The sequence below is a fragment of the Zonotrichia leucophrys genome, chromosome 13 (genome assembly GCF_028769735.1).
Source record: "Zonotrichia leucophrys gambelii isolate GWCS_2022_RI chromosome 13, RI_Zleu_2.0, whole genome shotgun sequence".
NCBI lineage: Eukaryota > Metazoa > Chordata > Aves > Passeriformes > Passerellidae > Zonotrichia > Zonotrichia leucophrys.
In genome coordinates, this window is record NC_088183.1 from 15990737 (window position 1) to 16009899 (window position 19163).

A 19163-nucleotide genomic window follows, 5' to 3' on the forward strand; every position below is an offset into this window, starting at 1 on the left:
AAAAGAAGAGACGAACACTCATGCGTGAACATTCTGGTACCATTAGGAGGGCGAGGTCATTTTGCTAGTTTTCTTTTTCCATTCTGGCCAACAGTTCCTTTTTTTTTTTTTTTTTACATTCCTAATATTGCCTTCATACACAGGTGTAAAAGAAGATTGAGGTCTCAAATGGGAATTTTTTTTGTTTCAGAGCCTTTTTTCTTATTCTTTTTATAAAAAGAGAGGTGTTTTAACCCTGTATAGAGAATTCGTTCTCCTAGGGGTTTTGTTTCTTTCTTTGTTTAGTTTCTGGTTGGTTCCCCCTACCACTACTCCATCCATAGTATTTCTTATGCATGTTTGTTTAAGAGGATAATAAGGCTCTAAGACCCAAATACAGATGTCAAATGTGTAGGAGATCTGCCGATTGACACGTCAGGCACTTGAATCAGCTATACTTGAAAATTTATCAAAGGCCATCATAGTCTAAGGTGTGCAGCTGTGCTTCTCTTTTCCTGCTGTCTTAAAGGATTGTGTTGAAAAAGCGCCATAGCTACATGAATACGCAATAATTAGAACAAGGTTTTGCTAATGAGTGTCAACCCTTTATATCTTAATTTCTGAGAAAAGCCTCTTCCTGGGATTATAGAATGACCTGATTGAATATAATTGTATAAACTGGACAGGTTCATTTCATGTGCTTTCCTGCCTCCTGCGTAGCTGTAAATAGAGTTGGCACAGAGCGATGAAGTAACCTACACCTGTATATCAGAGACGGCATTCTTTTGCTACCCTTGCGCCGGGCATTCAATCATATCTTCTACAAACATTTGAGATAAAAATTCTGCTTTTTTACTGCCGTGTTAGGACTCGTAATACTCCGTCCGTCGTATTAAAATAAATTCATTGCATTTCACTGCGTGCCTGCAGTGCCGGCAGGGGGCTGCGGGCGCCGCTGTTGACCGAGAGGAGCGAGAGGAAGCTCGGAGCGCTGCAGCCCCGCCCGCTGCGGCCCGGCTCTCTCGCGGTCCCGGTGGCTACGGAGCAGTCTGCGATAGTCCCCGCGGTGCGGAGACGTGCGGAAGGGGGTGGGAAGGGCCTGACACGAGCGGTCGGGAGCAGAGCGCCGGAGCTACACCGTGAGCCAGATCGGCGAGCGGCGGAGCAGAGCTCCCGACGGTTTTGCGGTTCCGCGGCCGAGATGTGCGCGGCGGGGAGGCGCTGGGGCCGGCGGCAGCGAGCTCTGCTCTGGGCCGTGCTGCTGGCGGCGTGGGAGGCGGCGTGGGGGCAGCTGCGCTACTCGGTGCCCGAGGAGATGCCCAAGGGCTCGTTCGTGGGCGACGTGGCCAAGGACCTGGGGCTGCAACTGCCGGAGATCCGAGATCGCGGCGTTCACATCTTGGACAAAGGTAGGACGCAGTATTTCGCTCTGCACGGGAAGACGGGACATTTAGTGACGGCAGAGAGGATCGACAGAGAGCAGCTGTGCGAGCGTGTGCAACAATGCGTGCTGCGCTGTGAGCTGATAGTGGAGGGACAGATGCAGGTTTATGGGATCCAAGTGGAAATCACGGACATTAATGACAACGCACCCAGCTTTCGAGAGTCAGAAAAAGAACTGAGAATGAGCGAGACGACAGCCCCGGGGTCTCGGTTTCCCCTGCCAGATGCTCATGATCCTGACTCGGGCCGGAATTCGCTGCAGAGCTACGAGCTGAGCGGTGACGAGCACTTCTCGCTGGCCGTGCAGGCGGGCCCCGGCGGCGATCAGCGTCCCGAGCTGGTGCTGGCGAAGGCGCTGGACCGGGAGGAGGCGGCGTTTCACGAGCTGGTGCTGAGGGCGATGGACGGCGGCGATCCGGCACGGACGGGCACGGCTCGGATCCGCGTGACCGTGGTGGACGCGAACGACAACGCGCCCGTGTTCAGCCAGGCGGAGTACACGGTGCGTGTGCCCGAGGACGTGCCCGTGGGCTCCACCCTCGTCACTGTCACAGCTACGGACGCCGATGACGGGTTGTATGGAAATGTGAAATATTCGATTCAGAAAATTACTGAGAGAGCCTCGCAGACTTTCCAGCTGGATAGTGACACTGGAGTAATCACCTTGTTAAGGAGCCTAGACTACGAGGAAGGCGATTTCTACGAACTGGAGGTGCAGGCACATGACGGCGGAGCTCTTTCAGACACTGCCAAAGTTGTAGTTACCGTAACAGATGTGAACGACAACGCCCCAGAACTCACAGTGTCGTCGGCTCTGAGCGAGATCTCTGAGGATGCTCCGTCAGGTACGGTGGTCGCCCTGCTACACGTAGAGGACCGGGACTCGGGGGCCAACGGCGAGGTCCGCTGCTCCCTTGATGACGACATCCCCTTCCGTCTAGAGAAGTCCTTTGATGACTACTATCGCGTGGTGACAGCGAGAGAGCTGGACCGGGAGCAGGTGTCGGAGTACAACGTGACGGTGCGGGCGGCCGACGGCGGGTCGCCGTCGCTGCAGAGCAGCGCGGTGCTGGCGCTGCGGGTGCTGGACGTGAACGACAACGCGCCGGTGTTCGCGCAGGAGCGCTACAGCGCGCGGCTGGCGGAGAACAACGCGGCGGGCGCGCTGGTGCTGACGGTGCGCGCCACGGACGCGGACTGGGGGCAGAACGCGCGCGTGCGCTACCGGCTGGCGGAGGGGCGGGTGCGGGGCGCGCCGCTGTCGTCGTACGTGTCGGTGCAGGCGGAGACGGGCGCGCTGTACGCGCTGCGCTCCTTGGACTACGAGCAGCTGCGCGAGCTGCAGCTGTGCGTGCGGGCGGAGGACGGCGGCGCGCCGGCGCTGAGCAGCAACGTGTCGGTGCGGCTGCAGATCGTGGACGAGAACGACAACGCGCCGCAGGTGCTGTACCCGCCGGCGGCCGCTGCAGCGGCGGCGTGGTCGGGCGTGGAGCTGGCGCCGCGGCGGTCGGAGGCCGGCGCGCTGGTGGCCAAGGTGGTGGCGGTGGACGCGGACGCGGGGCAGAACGCGTGGCTGTCGTACGAGCTGGCCAAGGCCACGGAGCCGGGGCTGTTCCGCGTGGGGCTGCACAGCGGCGAGGTGCGCACGGCGCGCTCGCCGCTGGCCCGCGACGCGGCGCGCCACAGCCTGGTGGTGCTGGTGCGGGACCACGGGCGGCCGGCGCTGTCGGCCACGGCCACGCTGAGTGTGGTGCTGGCCGAGAGCGTGGCCGAGCTGCTGGCCGAGCTGGGCAGCGCGGCGCACGAGGCGGCGGCGCCGGGCGAGCCGGCCGCCAGCCTGACGCGCTGGCTCGTGCTGGCCGTGGCCGCCGTCTCGTGCCTCTTCGTGGCCTTCCTGCTGCTGCTGCTGGCGCTGCGCCTGCGCCGCTGCCACCGCCAGCAGCTGCTGCCGCCGGACAGCGGCGCCTTGCGCGGCGTGCCCGTCTCGCACTTCGTGGGCATCGACGGCGTGCGCGCCTTCCTGCAGTCCTACTCGCACGACGTGTCGCTCACGGCCGACTCGCGCAAGAGCCACCTGCGCTTCTCGGCCGCCAGCTGCTGCGACACCCTCCCGGCCCGCCCGCCGCCCGACGAGCCCGCGCCGCTGCTCGGCCACGAGGACCCGGCCGGCGCCCTTCCCTCGGACCCCGCCCCTTCCTCGGTGAGTTCCTCTCTCCAGATTTTCTTCGTGACACTTTCTCCTGATAGTGCCCTGCCCTATCCCCGCCGTGTTCCCTTGCTTGCCTAGGAGATTTTTATTAAAAGCATGTTAAAGTTTCCTTCGATGAAATTTTGAATGCTGGTGTCCATTGCTGTCGTATGTAAAAATGTGGTGGCTCCTCAGGGTTCCAGTAAGTGAAGAAGGAGGGAGAAGTCTCCTGTTGGCAGGCTGTAGTTAGGTCGGAAATTTGGGTATTGATCGGTTCCATGTGTTGGTCCCCTGTATCAGCATTGCTGTGTAGAATCTGATTTCCTGATAGCATTGTCTCTTCTGCAGGGATGGATCACGTTATTAAGAAATACAACTTTTTAGCAGGTTCGTTTGTCTTCCCAACAGCACACGTGCTTGGATAGATAGAATGTGTCTTGGACAAATGCTGATGGATTTGTGTGGATCTTCTTTGCACCTTGTTCTTAGCCTTTATCATTCAGTATGATACACAGTGGGGATCAGCAGGAAATGTTTGTTTCATCCATGCTTTCGTCATGTCCCCAAGAGAGGATTGGACCAGGCAGCAAGTGATCCTTGATGATGTTTTTATGTCTGTTATGAGGATGAAGGATCCTCTTGAAGTTGTGATTCTTTGAAAAGTTTGCGGATGGCTGTGTGTGGAGGAGGAAATCGCAGAACTGGGGTTTTTTTTTTGTAATTCTATTTTAAGGTAGAGCTATGTCAAATGTAGCTGGATGAACCTTGGCTCGAAAATACTTATCATGGCAAGAGAATTGCCTGGATGGGGAGATTCAAGGTGTAGTGGGAGATACAAGTTGGGCATAATTCTCTGTGAGAAGATATTCATTGACTCTGTGTCTCTTGGAAGACTGCTCGGCTTTTCTTTGAGGCTTATGAAGTCCCTTCACAGAACTTAAGTGAGCAGAGAGGGTACCTTCCACAGTACAGTTGGCTGTGTGAAATTGGTGCTGGGAAGTGAAATGGTCTGAGGAACTGGGCCTCCACTGTCACACGTTTTTAATCTATCTGGGTGAAAACACACCATGGATGGCGTGAAGGGCTGGAAATCTGAGTGCTGTGAGATGTGTGCGAATGTCTGCTGAAAGACTCAGGGGAATGTTTTCCTCCATTCCCTGTCCAGTTTCTATCTCTAGCATGAAGGATTGTGGAGTTCTTCTCCCCAAAGAAATTGTTTAGAAGATCTGTATTCCAGCTGCATGGGGAACTCTGACAGGTTCTTAATAAGTATTTGCTTGTTATCATAACGGTGTCACTGCAAAGCTTTATTTTGTACTTATGACAGATGTGGTATGGGAATTGCTGTGTATCAGTGCCTATAAACAACATCATCAGTTGTCTACTCTGAGTTATATAAACCGAGAAGAGTGTTGTGAGCTGTTCAGTTGTGCAGGTGTTAACTTTCTGTCTCATTCTTCTGATGATCTGAAAATGGTTCTTTCATGTTTATAGGTGAAAAGACAGAGACATTTCCATAGACAAGTTTCTTAAAATATCTCAGTAATTAATGCTTTTTTCTTGTCCCATGTCTCAGATGTGAAGTCCAATACTAGACATGGTAAGGAGATACGGTTGAGTAACTTTCCTTTTGGGGGAGCCTCTCTAAATTCTGATGATCTGTGCTCTCCACGGGAGGCGGGAAGGGCTAGAAGGGAGTGTTGGGTGTGTGAGGAGGCCCTGGTGGAGACATGGCATGTGTTTTGTTGATCCCCGGGTCCATTGCTGGCCTTCTGAAAATGAGTCGGGAGGCGTTGTATGATTTTCAATTTTGTGGTTTGGACTGAAAGGGACCAGTTTGGGTTCCATATTCCTTTGCATCAAAAGTGACAGTCACACATACTATGGGGAGTCCATGTGCTGAAGAATGGTGATGCTGCCTTTGATGTGATACTTGGATGTGTGGGTCTTTGACAGAGCTGGTAATAATTTATGGCATATATGACATTTTCCACTTGTTCAAATAATTGGGAGGAACAGAAAACTTAGTTGTGATGCTTGGGCTCTGAGAAAATGTGCACACAACTTTCATCTAATGATGTCTTTATGCAGAGTTTGCTTCCATGTTATGTTTGGCCAGAGAGAAGAAGTCTGTGTATGCAGAGACAGGGCTGGTGCTGGAGTTCACTGTGATACAGTTCAAAATGAATGAATGAATTGTGTCCAGTTCTATTTGTCATGGTATTTAGATGAGGCCCCCAGCTGTGGTTCCAAGGTTTTCTTTCTCTTACTATCCAAGGAAATGACAGTCTGGGGCCTGTGTAGTGACTCCTGTGTGAGGCGCCTGTGTATTGGTTACAGTTGAGTATACTGGGTTGTGTATATACTGCAGTTGTGCCTGTCTGCAATATGAGGCCATGACTGATACTCTTCTGGTGTTTTCCCATTCTTGCTGGGTTAATTTTAGTTTCTTTGGATAATTTCTTTGGGTAAAGTTGGGTTGGGTTGGGTAGGGTGTGGTTGATGTGTTCGTATTTTTGCTTGTATTTTTGTTCAAGGAGTAAAGCTGAATTTGTCTGGCAATCTTGCAAACTTCAAGCATGTCATTACCCAGTAGGGAGAATATCTTTATCCATTCCTTGTAGCTGTACTTGTAGTCATGGATCCTGAAGCACCAAATGAGAGAATTGTTTGTGTTGCAAAGGACCTTAAGGATCCTCTTGTTCCAGCTGCTCTGCCATGGGCAGGGACATCTTCCACCAGAGCAGGTGGCTCAGAGCCCCAGCCAGCCTGACCTTGAATATTTCATTCAAGAAATACAACTTCATGAATGGATGTTTCCCCAAGGTGTTGTTTTCTCTGTTTGCAACCATGGAACCAAAATTGTGGTTTGTGTTGATGGTGAAACTGAAGGCTGTGAATGCAGAGTGAGGAGGGTGAGAGCTCAGTTCTGTGCCAGGCAAATGGGGGACTCAGTGTGGGTTTGGCAGAGAAATGGTTTGATTTGATGCTTGGTGCCAAAGGCAGTGCCATTGCTGTTCTGATCCTGGTGTCTTTGTCATGAAAGACAATGACAGCCCTGCAAGAGTAACATTTTCCACAGTAACTGTTCATGTTGAACCATAATTCTTTGCTTGATTAAGTAATTCATCCTCTGTGAAACCTCCATAATCTGTACCTCTAGGCTACATATTAATATAGTGTTACTTCAGAATTGTAATTCCACTTTCATTCAGGCCTTTGTTTCCTGGAAGGTTGCAACTCATTTTCACAGATCAGATAATTTTTTTGAAATATGAAGCAGTGACTGATATTTTTCAGGACATCCTTACTTCAGTCACCTAAGACTGAACATTGTTGTGGTACTATGCAGTGAGAAATAAGGGAATCTGTTGTATTTGTCAGAAGTTTATCTTTAGAAGAGGCTGATCACAGGTGTTTAAAATGATGTTTTATAACTGTGCAAGGTGAGCAGGCCATGCAGTAGAATGAGTTCTGAGAGAGGACTCAAATTCTTGAATGAACCCCCTATCCTGCTGTGCTGTTTAAGTCCTGAGGACGCACACTTGCAGATTGAGACCTCAGGGACTTCACGGTGCTCTCAGGGATGCATTTTAAGGCCTGCAATAAAGGCCTAGAGATTTCCCTGTGAGCATCTCTTTTTGTTGTTGTTGTCTTTTAATGCTTCCTTGCCTTTATCTATAATGATTTCAGGTTTTCTGGGTGTTTTTATTTGTTTTGTTTTCCGTTGATTTACTGTAGTGATTTGGGTTAATAATTACAACAATGGAGCTTTGTTAGTAACATATGATGTGCCATTTCCTTGTTCTTGTTGCAATGGGAAGGAAGGCAGGAGATATGAGAGTGACTTTTTATGTGTTCTTGTTGGGAGAAATAGATGTAAATATGACTTTAGTAGACTTTGCCTCTCTGTGAAACAAGCATGTGATAAAGATGTGGAGGATGTTCTAAGCAAAGTTTGATGAACCATTCTCAGTTGAATGGCTGCTAATATTTTAGTAAGATTGTTTATCATTTGTGTGCTCAAGAATCCTTCAGTTCCTTATCATAATGGAGGTGAGCAGACAATTGCACCTCCCTTCTGGGTGTGTCTGCAGTGCATTATCATCTCATGAGAGATTTGAGCAGTGAGGGGATGGCCACAAACAAAACCTCACAGTGGCCTGGCATGGAAGAAAAAGCAGAGAGGGGAGCTCTGTGTGTGAGGCTGGAGAAGAACTGGGTCATTGCCTTGCTTGTCACATGTCACAGATAACACCAGGCTGTGCCTGATGGAGTCCAGTGGGATTTGAGTTGCTTCTGTAGAGCAAGGCAGACCTACAAAATGTTATTGCATCTGTCCATTTCCATGTGTTTCTGACTCCTGCATTGCTTGTTGTCATGAGCTCAGGCTCAGGGTGTCTGATCTCATGTGGAAGGTGTCCTCTGTGCCAGCTGCCCGAGTGCAGGTGCAGTTCCCACACACAGCTGGGATGTTTCCAGCTGCACAGAGGAAGGGTTTCACAAGCACTCCTGGTGTGCTCAGCCAGGAACATTTTGTCTGTGGTGGAATCATGCAGGATCATCTCTGCTGCAGCTGTCCAAGTGCAGAGTGACCACCCAGCCCAGCCAAGGTTTCCATGGACAGAGCAGGGCCCAGTGGGAGAAGGTGTGCAGTGTCCCCCAGGCCATCACCCAGAGGAACCTGCTGGGCAATCACCTGGAGGCTGTCAAATGGCTGAGGAACAGGCTGGAGAGTCCCCTGCAGAGAGTTCCAGACAGTGGCTCCATGTCCAGGTGCAAAGCAGTGACTTGTGCTGTCCCTCCAGGGCCCTGAGTGGGCCTAGTTCTGTTCAGCACCTGCATGGCCGGTGGGATTGAGGCACCTTCAGGCAATTTGCAGCTGACACCGATTGGAGCTGATTCACTGCAGGGCAGAGATGGCAGCCAGGGATGGGCTGCAGAAGTGGCCCCGTGCAGCCATCATGAAATGGATCAAAGTGCAAGGTCCTGCAGCTGGGCTGGGGCAATCCCCAGTGTACAGAGAGAGTGGGGGATAGGGAAGAGCTTTTTGGAGAAGTGCTTTGGGTTATTGGTGGGTGATGAGGTGGGGCATGAGCTGCCCATGGGCACCTGCTGCTGGAATTGTGTCCTGCACTGCATGACAGGCACTCTGCCTGACTGGTTCTAGGGTGGTCTTTCCTCGCCTCTAAACTCTTTCTGTGGGAGCAGAGACTGCATGTAGATCTTGGGCCAATATCCCAATGGACGTGCTAGATTTCTCAGAAGTATCATGGAAATGGCCTGAGGGTTTCTGTATTCGAAGGCTGAAGAGTTGTCTCGCCAAGAATGATACCTCTGTGTAGAGCTTTTGAATTTTTTTATAAACATTTATGAGGAAAATGGAAGCTCTTGTATTGGGTAGTTGTTGTCATAGAGCAACAGATTTTTTTACACTAAAGAAGATAGGTTTTGATTAGGAGAAAGCTTTTGGTGTGGAGTTGTGTCAGAAAAGGGAAGATATTGCCAAGAATTTTGACGTGCCTCCAACTTCTAATGTCTACCAAAGTGTGCCTGCTCATATCTGAGTTGTGGATTCAATAGCCTTTACAGAAAAGTTATAGTGGGAAACTGAAAGTATTGTCTTGCTGTATGAAGGACTTAGCCTTGCTTTGCACTTTCCGTCCTCTGGCGTTCAGATATGGAGTTGCAGATGAAGCAAGTTTTATGAGTAATAAAGAAAAGAGTAAATATTATCCTGTTATCTGGCTATGGGATGCTTATTTTCCTTTAGGTGGATCTATACCTCCAATTAATTGATCTCAGATAATGAAAGGACAATTCAAGACAAGTGTGAAAAAGCTCTGGAAGTCTCCCTATATTATCGGTTATTGCTAGTATAAATGAACCATGATTTTAGTAAGAGGGGCTAAATTCTGTACTTTACTGCCCTGCCAGGAATATTTCCTTCTGATTACTCGCTGTGACTGAAAAGAATGCTCTGAAAGCACTGACCAACATAGCTCAGATATAAAAGCTCTGGAGTGGAATTAAGCCGGAGCTCCCGCTCTCGCTGTTTGCGGTCGGGGAGAGCCCCCGGGCCGGTGCAGCCGCTGAGCCCCGCCCAAAGCCGGGCCCCCTTGAGCGCGGCCGTGCGGCGGCTGCAGTGTCGCGGCGGCGCCTCCGGGTGTCGCTGTTGGCCGCCGGCGAGCGCCGCTGGAGCCGCCGCCGCCGCAGCGTCCTGCCCCCGCAGGCTGCTCGCTCGCCCGGCGCCGGCCGCAGCGGCAGCGGCAGCGACAGCAGCAGCGGCGGCGGCGAGAGCGGCCCGAGCGGTGTGGGTGGCTTTCAGCGGTGTCTGTTGTGGGCGGCGAGAGCGGCTGGAAGGGAGGCAGGGCAGCGGCAGGAGGCAGGAGCGCGGCGAGCGCAGCGGGCAGAGAATGGCGGTGAGGCGGCGGCAGAGGCTTGGGCCGGGCGGCGGGCGAGCGCTGCTGGCCGCGCTGCTGCTGCTGCTGCTGTGCGTGTGGTGCCGGGCGGCGGCCGAGCGGGTCCGCTACGCCATCCCCGAGGAGCTGGGCAGAGGCTCGCTGGTGGGGCCGCTGGCGCGGGACCTGGGGCTCAGCGCGGACGAGCTGCCGGCGCGCAAGCTGCAGGTGGCGTCTGGCGGCAAGAAGCAGCTGAAATACTTCACGGTGAATGAGGAGAACGGGAACCTGTACGTGAACGAGAGGCTGGACCGGGAGGAAATGTGCGGCCAGTCGCCGACCTGCTCTGTCAGCTTCGAAGTGCTGGTGCAGAACCCGCTGAACATTTTCCAAGTCGAGGTGGCCATTGAGGACGTAAATGACAACTCTCCGGCTTTCAGTAAAGCTGCTCTGGACCTCGAGATTGGTGAATGGATCCCTCCCGGTGCTCATTTTCCTTTGGAAATGGCACGAGATGCAGACGCAGGAAGCAACTCGTTGCTGACATATGAACTCACGAGCGATCCATCTTTCTCGCTATCAGTGAAAGAAAAGCCAGGTGGAAAGAAGCAGGCGGAATTAGTATTGGAGAGACCGCTGGACCGAGAGAAGCAGAGTTCCTTTGAGCTGGTACTGACAGCGGTGGATGGCGGGGAACCGGCAAGGTCTGGGACTGTTCTGATTCGCATCAACGTGACAGACGCAAATGACAACCCACCCGTGTTTAGCAAAACTCTCTACGAGGCGCGAGTGGCGGAGAATCTGCCAGCAGGGTCTCTGGTGCTGCAGGTGCGAGCCACGGATGCGGACACGGGCTCAAACGGGCGAGTCTCCTACTCCTTCAGCAACGTCCCACATATCGTGCCTTCATTGTTTGCGATCGACAGTGAGAGTGGAGAGATCAGGACGGTTGGTCCACTCGATTTTGAGGAGGAAAATAAATACGTTTTCAGCTTGGAGGCCGCCGACAGCGGCGGGCTGACTGATCACTGCGAGGTGCAGATCGACATCACAGATGAGAACGACAACGCACCCGAGATCACCATTCTGTCCCTCTCGAGCCCCGTGCCTGAGGATGCCCCGACTGGCACCGTGGTGGCCCTGCTGAATGTAAACGACCCGGACGCCGGAGAGAACGGTCAGGTGTCATGCGAGCTGTCGGGAGAGGCGCCGCTGTCGATCGCGGCGTCGTCGGGCGGCTCGTACAAGGTGGTGACATCGGGCGCGCTGGACCGCGAGCAGGCGTCGGAGCATCGCGTGACGGTGGTGGCCCGGGACCGGGGCAGGCCGGCGCTGTGGAGCAGCCGGGAGCTGGTGCTGGAGGTGTCGGACGTGAACGACAACGCGCCGGTGTTCGAGGAGGCGGCGTACAGCGCGTACGTGGCGGAGAACAACGCGGCGGGCGCGCTGGTGCTGCGCGTGCAGGCGCGGGACGCGGACGCGGGCGCCAACGGGCGCGTGAGCTACTGGCTGGCGGGCGGCAGCGCGGGCGCGGCGGGCGCGGCGCCGCTGGTGTCGGTGGAGGCGCGGAGCGGCGCGCTGTACGCGCAGCGCTCCTTGGACTACGAGCAGTGCCGCGAGTTCACGGTGGCCGTGCGGGCGCAGGACGGCGGCTCGCCGGCGCGCAGCTCCACGGCCACGGTGCGCGTCTTCGTGCTGGACCGCAACGACAACGCGCCCAGGGTGCTCTGGCCCGCGGCGGCGGCGGCGGCGGCGGGAGAGGCTGCGGGAGGGGCGGCGGCGGCGCCGGCTTTCGAGGTGGTTCCGCGCTCGGCCGAGGCCGGCTACCTGGTGGCCAAGGTGGTGGCGGTGGACGCGGACGCGGGGCGCAACGCGTGGCTGTCGTACGAGCTGGTGCAGGCGTCGGAGCCGGCGCTGTTCCGCGTGGGGCTGCACAGCGGCGAGGTGCGCACGGCGCGCGCCGTGGGCGAGCGGGACGCGGCCAAGCAGCGGCTGGTGGCCGTGGTCAAGGACCACGGGCAGCCGGCGCTGTCGGCCACGGCCACGCTGCACGTGGTGCTGGCCGAGAGCTTGCAGGAGGCGCTGCCGGAGCTGAGCGAGCGGCCGGCGGGCGCCGAGGCGGCGGCGGCGGCGGCCGAGCTGCAGTTCTACCTGGTGCTGGCGCTGGCGCTGCTCTCGGCGCTCTTGGTGCTGAGCGTGGCGCTGGCCGTGCTGGCGCGGCTGCGCCGGGCCGGGCCGCCCGCCGTGCTGCGCTGCCTGGGCGCGCAGCGCTTCTCGCTGGCCGGCGCCGCCTTCCCGGCCGACTTCTGCGAGGGCACCTTGCCCTACTCCTACAACCTGTGCGTGCCGCCGCCCGCCCGCGCCGTGCCCGAGGCCGCTTGGCCGCCGCCGCCGCCGGTGCCCATCCTGTCGGCGGAGGAGCTTCTGGGCGGCGAGTCCTGCGAGAAAGCAAGCCCCAGCAGCAACCTCATCGTGGGAGAGCAGTCCGCCAATCCCGACGCACCTCAGGTCTGTAAAGCGTGAGTTTGTTCCGTTTTTAAAAGTTCCGGAAATGTCATTTTTTTTCCCCACGTCTTTTCTGCCTGGTTTCCGTGGGGATTCGTCATCTGTATTCTCACGTAGCGGCGGAAGATTTTCATTTTTTTCGTCGGTTACAGCTTCAGATAACCGGCTTTGATGATAACTCTCCTTTCGGCTAGTTGCTCTGCTTCTCAGTATTTCTCCCTGTTTTCCGGAGTCGTGTTTATGTGAGTTGCGCAGCCTCGTCTTCGTGACGGAATGAATTAACGGGCTCTTCCCCGTTCATACAGAGCAAAAAGCACTTGGTTCTTCCTCGGTCACAGTCTCAGCTTCAGGCGCTAGATTAGGCTTCAACACTCACGCTCTATAAATTTGAATGTGTTAGCAACATTGAAAGCAGATTCGTATTGTGTGAAAGGAGAAAGGCTGATTCTGCATGACGGGGTCGAGGAAAAAAAAGACAGCACTGACATCTGGTGTTGGAGATATTTCTTTCCTGACTGATTTGTTCAGAAAGGTGTGCTTGGAACTCGTGTATAGCTTTACCCAAACCCGTTCGTTAACCTTTGTTTTGTCACGGTTGGATGTAGAGAGGAAACAAATGTGGAAACTGCCTTTCACTCTTTTTTTTCTGAGTGAGTGAAGAGATTGTCGCTTGTTTTGGGGGAATGCAGTAGTAAGGCTAGATGGCTGCTCTTATGCGTCCTGGCTGGCAGTTCGCTCTGTTTTGTTCTTCATGATCTTTATTTCGTACACTGGTGAGAGTGCTGAAAGATTTCAGTTTCAGAGATTGGGTTTTTTTCTATCCTGTTTGCACAAAGATGCTGGTGGTTTTAGTAGAAGTCAGGTATATCGAGAGCAGCGATTTTTGCAATTCTGTTTATCCTAGTAAACATCTGAGGTACGATGGGATCACATATTAGGGGCATTGGCGAGAGGAGGGTTTTTGGCACATATGCATATTCATTAGTGGTCTGCACAGTTTCAAGTGTTGTACGTTTGTTCTACGGTTCCATGATTGTTTCCTGAACACAGATCATATCGACGTCATTAGAAAAACCTATCTGAATAGTTTACTAATGAACAAGGGTGCTTTACACATTGATTTTAGGAAAAAAGGAAACATAGGATGATTTAAATAAATGTAATTCGGTATAAACTAAGGAAACGCTAGGCATCTCTTGGGAAAGGATGTCAAATATTTAGGGTCCTGAAAGTTTCCTTTGGTTGTTTAGCTGCATCTTTATTTGTACTTTTAAATGAATCCTGTGACAATTAGCTCCCTGACTTCAAGAAACATGAAATTGCTCTCGTCCCGTTTGTGGTAATAAACCTGATGACTGTTTTTCGGGATATGGTATTTTCCCGTCTTCTCTCTGCAAAGCTGTTGCTGAAGATGCTTTTGAACAAAAACGATAATTTTAAGAATAAGCGAAAATTTGGATGAAACACGAAAAATTACTTTTAATTAACATATTGCCTATATTTACATAATGACAATAGTAAATGATGCGTTTCCCGTGCGATTAAAGAACCCCGCCCACGGAATGCCTCTGCCTTCCTCCCGATGGTGATACCCTGGAGGATGAAAGCAGAGATGGGCTGGAGAAATGCGGAGGCAGGAGATCGGCGCTGGACGAAAAGCGACATCTCGGTGGCGACTGTGCCCTGTATGGAGCGAGGCCGGGCGGGCAGCGCTGGGCAGCGCTCGGTGCCTGCAGTGCCGGGAGGAGGCTGCGGGCGCCGCTGTTGACCGAGAGGAGCGAGAGGAAGCTCGGAGCGCTACCGGCAGCCCCGCCCGCTGCGGATCGGCTCGGTCGCTCACTCGCTCGCCGGATGTCTTGTTCCGCAGCCCGGCGATCTGCAGTTGTCTTCGCAGCGCGGATCCGTGCAGAAGGGGAGGAGAAAGAGGCTACGACAGGGGCCGGTGAGCGGAAACCTCAGCAAGTGCGCGTACCAGAGCAGCAGGCACCGGTGGAGAGCAGCCGCGGCCGAGATGTGCGCGGCGGGGAGGCGCTGGGGCCGGCGGCAGCGAGCTCTGCTCTGGGCCGTGCTGCTGGCGGCGTGGGAGGCGGCGCGGGGGCAGCTGCGCTACTCGGTGCCCGAGGAGATGCCCAAGGGCTCGTTCGTGGGCGACGTGGCCAAGGACCTGGGGCTGCAGCTGCCGGAGATCCGAGATCGCGGCGTTCGCATTGTCTCTAAAGGTAGGACGCAGTATTTCGCTCTGCACGGGAAGACGGGACATTTAGTGACGGCGGAGAGGATCGACAGAGAGCAGCTGTGCGAGAGTGTGCAGCAATGCGTGCTGCGCTGTGAGCTGATAGTGGAGGGACAGATGCAGGTTTACCGAATCGAAGTGGAAATCACGGACATTAATGACAACGGTCCCAGCTTTCGAGAGGAAGAAACAGAGCTGAGAATGAGCGAGTTGACAGCGCCGGGGTCCCAGTTTCCCCTGGTCGAGGCTCACGATCCTGACTCTGGCCGGAATTCGCTGCAGAGCTACGAGCTGAGCGGTGACGAGCACTTCTCGCTGGCCGTGCAGGCGGGCCCCGGCGGCGATCAGCGTCCCGAGCTGGTGCTGGCGAAGGCGCTGGACCGGGAGGAGGCGGCGTTTCACGAGCTGGTGCTGAGGGCGATGGACGGCGGCGATCCGGCACGGACGGGCACGGCTCGGATCCGCGTGACGGTGCTGGACGCGAACGACAACGCGCCCGTGTTCAGCCAGGCGGAGTACACGGTGCGTGTGCCCGAGGACGTGCCCGTGGGCTCAGTACTAGTCACTGTCACAGCCACGGACGCCGACGAGGGGCCGAATGGTCACGTGAAATACTTGCTCAAAAAAATCACAGAGAAAGCCTCACAGATTTTCCAGCTGGATGCCGAGATTGGAGCGGTCACGCTACTGCGGAATCTGAATTTCGAGGAAGGCGACTCCTACGAACTGGAGGTGCAGGCACATGACGGCGGAGGTCTTTCCGACGCTGCCAAAGTTGTAATTGCCGTAACAGATGTGAACGACAACGCCCCAGAACTCACAGTGTCGTCGGCGCTGAGTGAGATCTCTGAGGATGCCCCGTCAGGGACGGTGGTCGCCCTGCTGCACGTGCAGGACCGGGACTCGGGGGCCAACGGCGAGGTGCGCTGCTCGCTCGATGACGACATCCCCTTCCGTCTGGAGAAGTCCTTTGATGACTACTACCGTGTGGTGACAGCGAGAGAGCTGGACCGGGAGCAGGTGTCGGAGTACAACGTGACGGTGCGGGCGGCCGACGGCGGGTCGCCGTCGCTGCAGAGCAGCGCGGTGCTGGCGCTGCGGGTGCTGGACGTGAACGACAACGCACCGGTGTTCGCGGAGGAGCGCTACAGCGCGCGGCTGGCGGAGAACAACGCGGCGGGCGCGCTGGTGCTGACGGTGCGCGCCACGGACGCGGACTGGGGGCAGAACGCGCGCGTGCGCTACCGGCTGGCGGAGGGGCGGGTGCGGGGCGCGCCGCTGTCGTCGTACGTGTCGGTGCAGGCGGAGACGGGCGCGCTGTACGCGCTGCGCTCCTTGGACTACGAGCAGCTGCGCGAGCTGCAGCTGTGCGTGCGGGCGGAGGACGGCGGCGCGCCGGCGCTGAGCAGCAACGTGTCGGTGCGGCTGCAGATCGTGGACGAGAACGACAACGCGCCGCAGGTGCTGTACCCGCCGGCGGCCGCTGCAGCGGCGGCGTGGTCGGGCGTGGAGCTGGCGCCGCGGCGGTCGGAGGCCGGCGCGCTGGTGGCCAAGGTGGTGGCGGTGGACGCGGACGCGGGGCAGAACGCGTGGCTGTCGTACGAGCTGGCCAAGGCCACGGAGCCGGGGCTGTTCCGCGTGGGGCTGCACAGCGGCGAGGTGCGCACGGCGCGCTCGCCGCTGGCCCGCGACGCGGCGCGCCACAGCCTGGTGGTGCTGGTGCGGGACCACGGGCGGCCGGCGCTGTCGGCCACGGCCACGCTGAGTGTGGTGCTGGCCGAGAGCGTGGCCGAGCTGCTGGCCGAGCTGGGCAGCGCGGCGCACGAGGCGGCGGCGCCGGGCGAGCCGGCCGCCAGCCTGACGCGCTGGCTCGTGCTGGCCGTGGCCGCCGTCTCGTGCCTCTTCGTGGCCTTCCTGCTGCTGCTGCTGGCGCTGCGCCTGCGCCGCTGCCACCGCCAGCAGCTGCTGCCGCCGGACAGCGGCGCCTTGCGCGGCGTGCCCGTCTCGCACTTCGTGGGCATCGACGGCGTGCGCGCCTTCCTGCAGTCCTACTCGCACGACGTGTCGCTCACGGCCGACTCGCGCAAGAGCCACCTGCGCTTCTCGGCCGCCAGCTGCTGCGACACCCTCCCGGCCCGCCCGCCGCCCGACGAGCCCGCGCCGCTGCTCGGCCACGAGGACCCGGCCGGCGCCCTCCCCTCGGACCCCGCCCCTCCCTCGGTGAGTTCCTCTGTCCGGATTTTCTCCGCGACGCTTTCTTGTGATGTTGCCCTGCCCTTTCCCAGCCGTGTGTTCTATCTTTTCATAGGACACTTTGTCTTAAAGCATGGTAAGGGTTCCATTGGTGTACTTCTGGGGTTTTTTTGCCCATTGCTGTCAGTACGTGAACATGGGATGGGTCCTCAGCCTTCCAGTATGTGAAGAAGGAATGAGGGAGAAGGCTGCTGCTGACACATTCTTGGTTAGGTCGGAATTTGGGCATTTGATCCTTTTCCAGGTACTGTTTCCACTATATCAGCTGTGCTGTGTAGAATCTGTGTTCCTGGTAGCATTAGCTCTTCTGAAGGGATGGACCATGGTATTAGGAAATAACACTTTTTAGATGGTTTATGTGTCTTCCCAACAGCAAGTGTGCTTTAAGAGGTAGAATGTGTCTTGAACAAAATGCTGATGGGTTTGTGTGGAACCTCTGTGCACGTTGTTCTCAGCCTTTATTGCTCTGATACATAGTGAAGGTAGCAGGAAAAGTGTTTGTTTCATCGGTCCTTTGGTTACTGTCGCCAAGACAGGATTGGACCAGGCAGCAAGTGGTCCTTGATGATGTCTTTCTGTCCATTATGGGGCTGAAGGATCCTCTCAATGTTTTGATTCTTTGAAAAGGCTCTGGGCCTCTGCATGTGGAGAAGGAAATGGTAGAAATTCTTCGTTTGTTTTCTTGTTTTTCTAACGTAGACCTCTGCCATATGGAGCTGCATGAGCCTGGGCTAGAAAATATTTAGCATGGCAAGAGAATTGCCTGGATGGGAAGGGAGAGATTCAAGGTGCAGTGGGAGATACAAGGTGGGCATAATTCCCTGTGAGCAGATATTCACTGACTCTGTCTCTCTTGGAAGACTGCCTGGCTTTTCCTTTGAGACCTTTGAAGTCTCTTCACAAAACTCCGGTGAGCAGCAAATGTATCTTCCACAGCACAGAGATGTACAGACAGATGTGTGAAATTGGTGCTGGGAAGAGAAATGGTCTGAGAAACTGGGCCTCCACTGTCACATGTTTTTGTGACAGATGGATGAGAGGACACCATGGATCGTGTGAAGGGTTGGAAATCTGAGTGCTGTGAGCTGTGTGTGAATGTCTGCTGAAAGACTCAAGGGAATGTTTTCCTCCATTCCCTGTCCAGTTTCTATCTCTAGCATGAAGGAATGTGGAGTTCTTCTTCCCAAAGTAATTGTTTAGAAGATCTGTATTCCAGCTGCATGGAGAACCCTGCAGGTTTGTAATAAGTATTTGTTGGTCATAGTAATGGTGTCAATGCAAAGCTTAATTTTGTACTTATATGTGGTATGGGAATTGTAAGCTGTGTATTCAGTGCCCATTAACAACATCATTAATCATATAGTCTGAGTTATATAATCCAGAAGAGAGTTGTGAGCTCTTCAGTCCTGCAGGTGTTAACTTTCTGTCTTGCTCTCCTGATCATCTGAAGATGGTTCTTTCATGGTTATAGGCTTAATGAGAGAGACTTCCTTAAAGATGTTTCTTGAGAACATCTCTTTAATAAATGCTTTTTCTTGCCTCATGGCTAGGGTGAGATGTCGAATATTATCAATAGTAGTATGAAGATACTGTCTGGGCAAATTTCCTTTTGATGGAGTCTCTTTAAATCCTGGAGGTCTCTGCTAACCATGGGAGCTGTGATGCCTTTACTTGGAAGTGTTGGTTGTGTGGTGTGTGAGGAAGTGCTGGTGGAGACATGGCATGTGTTTAGTTGATCCCCAGGGCTATTGCTGGCCTTCTGAAAATGAGTCAGGAGGAGTTGTATGATTTTCAGTTGTGTGGTTTGGACTGAAATGGCCTAGTTTGGGTTCCATATTCCTTTGCATCAAAAGTGATAGTCACACATGCTTTGGGGAGTCCATGTGCTGAAGAATGGTGATGGTGCCTTTGAGAAAATACTTGGATGTGTGGGTCTTTGGCACAGGTGGAAATAATTTGTGTCCTGTGTGACAATTCCCTCTTGTTTAGGTAATATGGAGGACCAGAATCATCTCAGTTGTGATGCTTGGCCTCTGACAAGCTGTGCACACAACTTTTCTTCTGTAATGTCTGTTTGCAAAATCTGCTTCCATGTTATGTTTGGCCAGAGAGAAGAAGTCTGTGTATGCAGAGACAGGGCTGGTGCTGGAGTTCAGTGTGA

General features: G+C 54.7%; 2 protein-coding genes across 6 annotated transcripts in view; both read left to right on the forward strand.

Moving 5' to 3' along the window:
• The window catches only part of LOC135453826 (protocadherin gamma-C5-like), a 157793-nt gene that overhangs the window by 42057 nt on the left and 96573 nt on the right, over positions 1 to 19163 (forward strand). Inside the window, exon 1 of one of the 5 annotated variants that reach the window (XM_064725231.1) lies at positions 9916 to 12519. The exons of 3 other annotated variants lie outside the window; for them this stretch is intronic. In XM_064725231.1, the coding sequence (XP_064581301.1) occupies positions 10027 to 12519 (2493 nt within the window). In that variant the 5' untranslated portion in view covers positions 9916 to 10026. Of the gene's footprint in view, positions 1 to 9915; positions 12520 to 14490; positions 16970 to 19163 lie in introns of those variants that run through there. One more of the 5 variants, XM_064725244.1, reaches the window with a different exon arrangement.
• Positions 1026 to 3709, forward strand: LOC135453853 (protocadherin gamma-A10-like). The gene has a single exon (XM_064725309.1). The coding sequence runs from the start codon at positions 1181 to 1183 to the stop codon at positions 3707 to 3709; it is 2529 nt and encodes an 842-aa protein (XP_064581379.1). The 5' UTR covers positions 1026 to 1180.

Bases quoted from the DNA above. Each gene is read 5' to 3' on its own strand.
- LOC135453853 (XM_064725309.1), top strand. From the start codon at position 1,181: ATGTGCGCGGCGGGGAGGCGCTGGGGCCGGCGGCAGCGAGCTCTGCTC.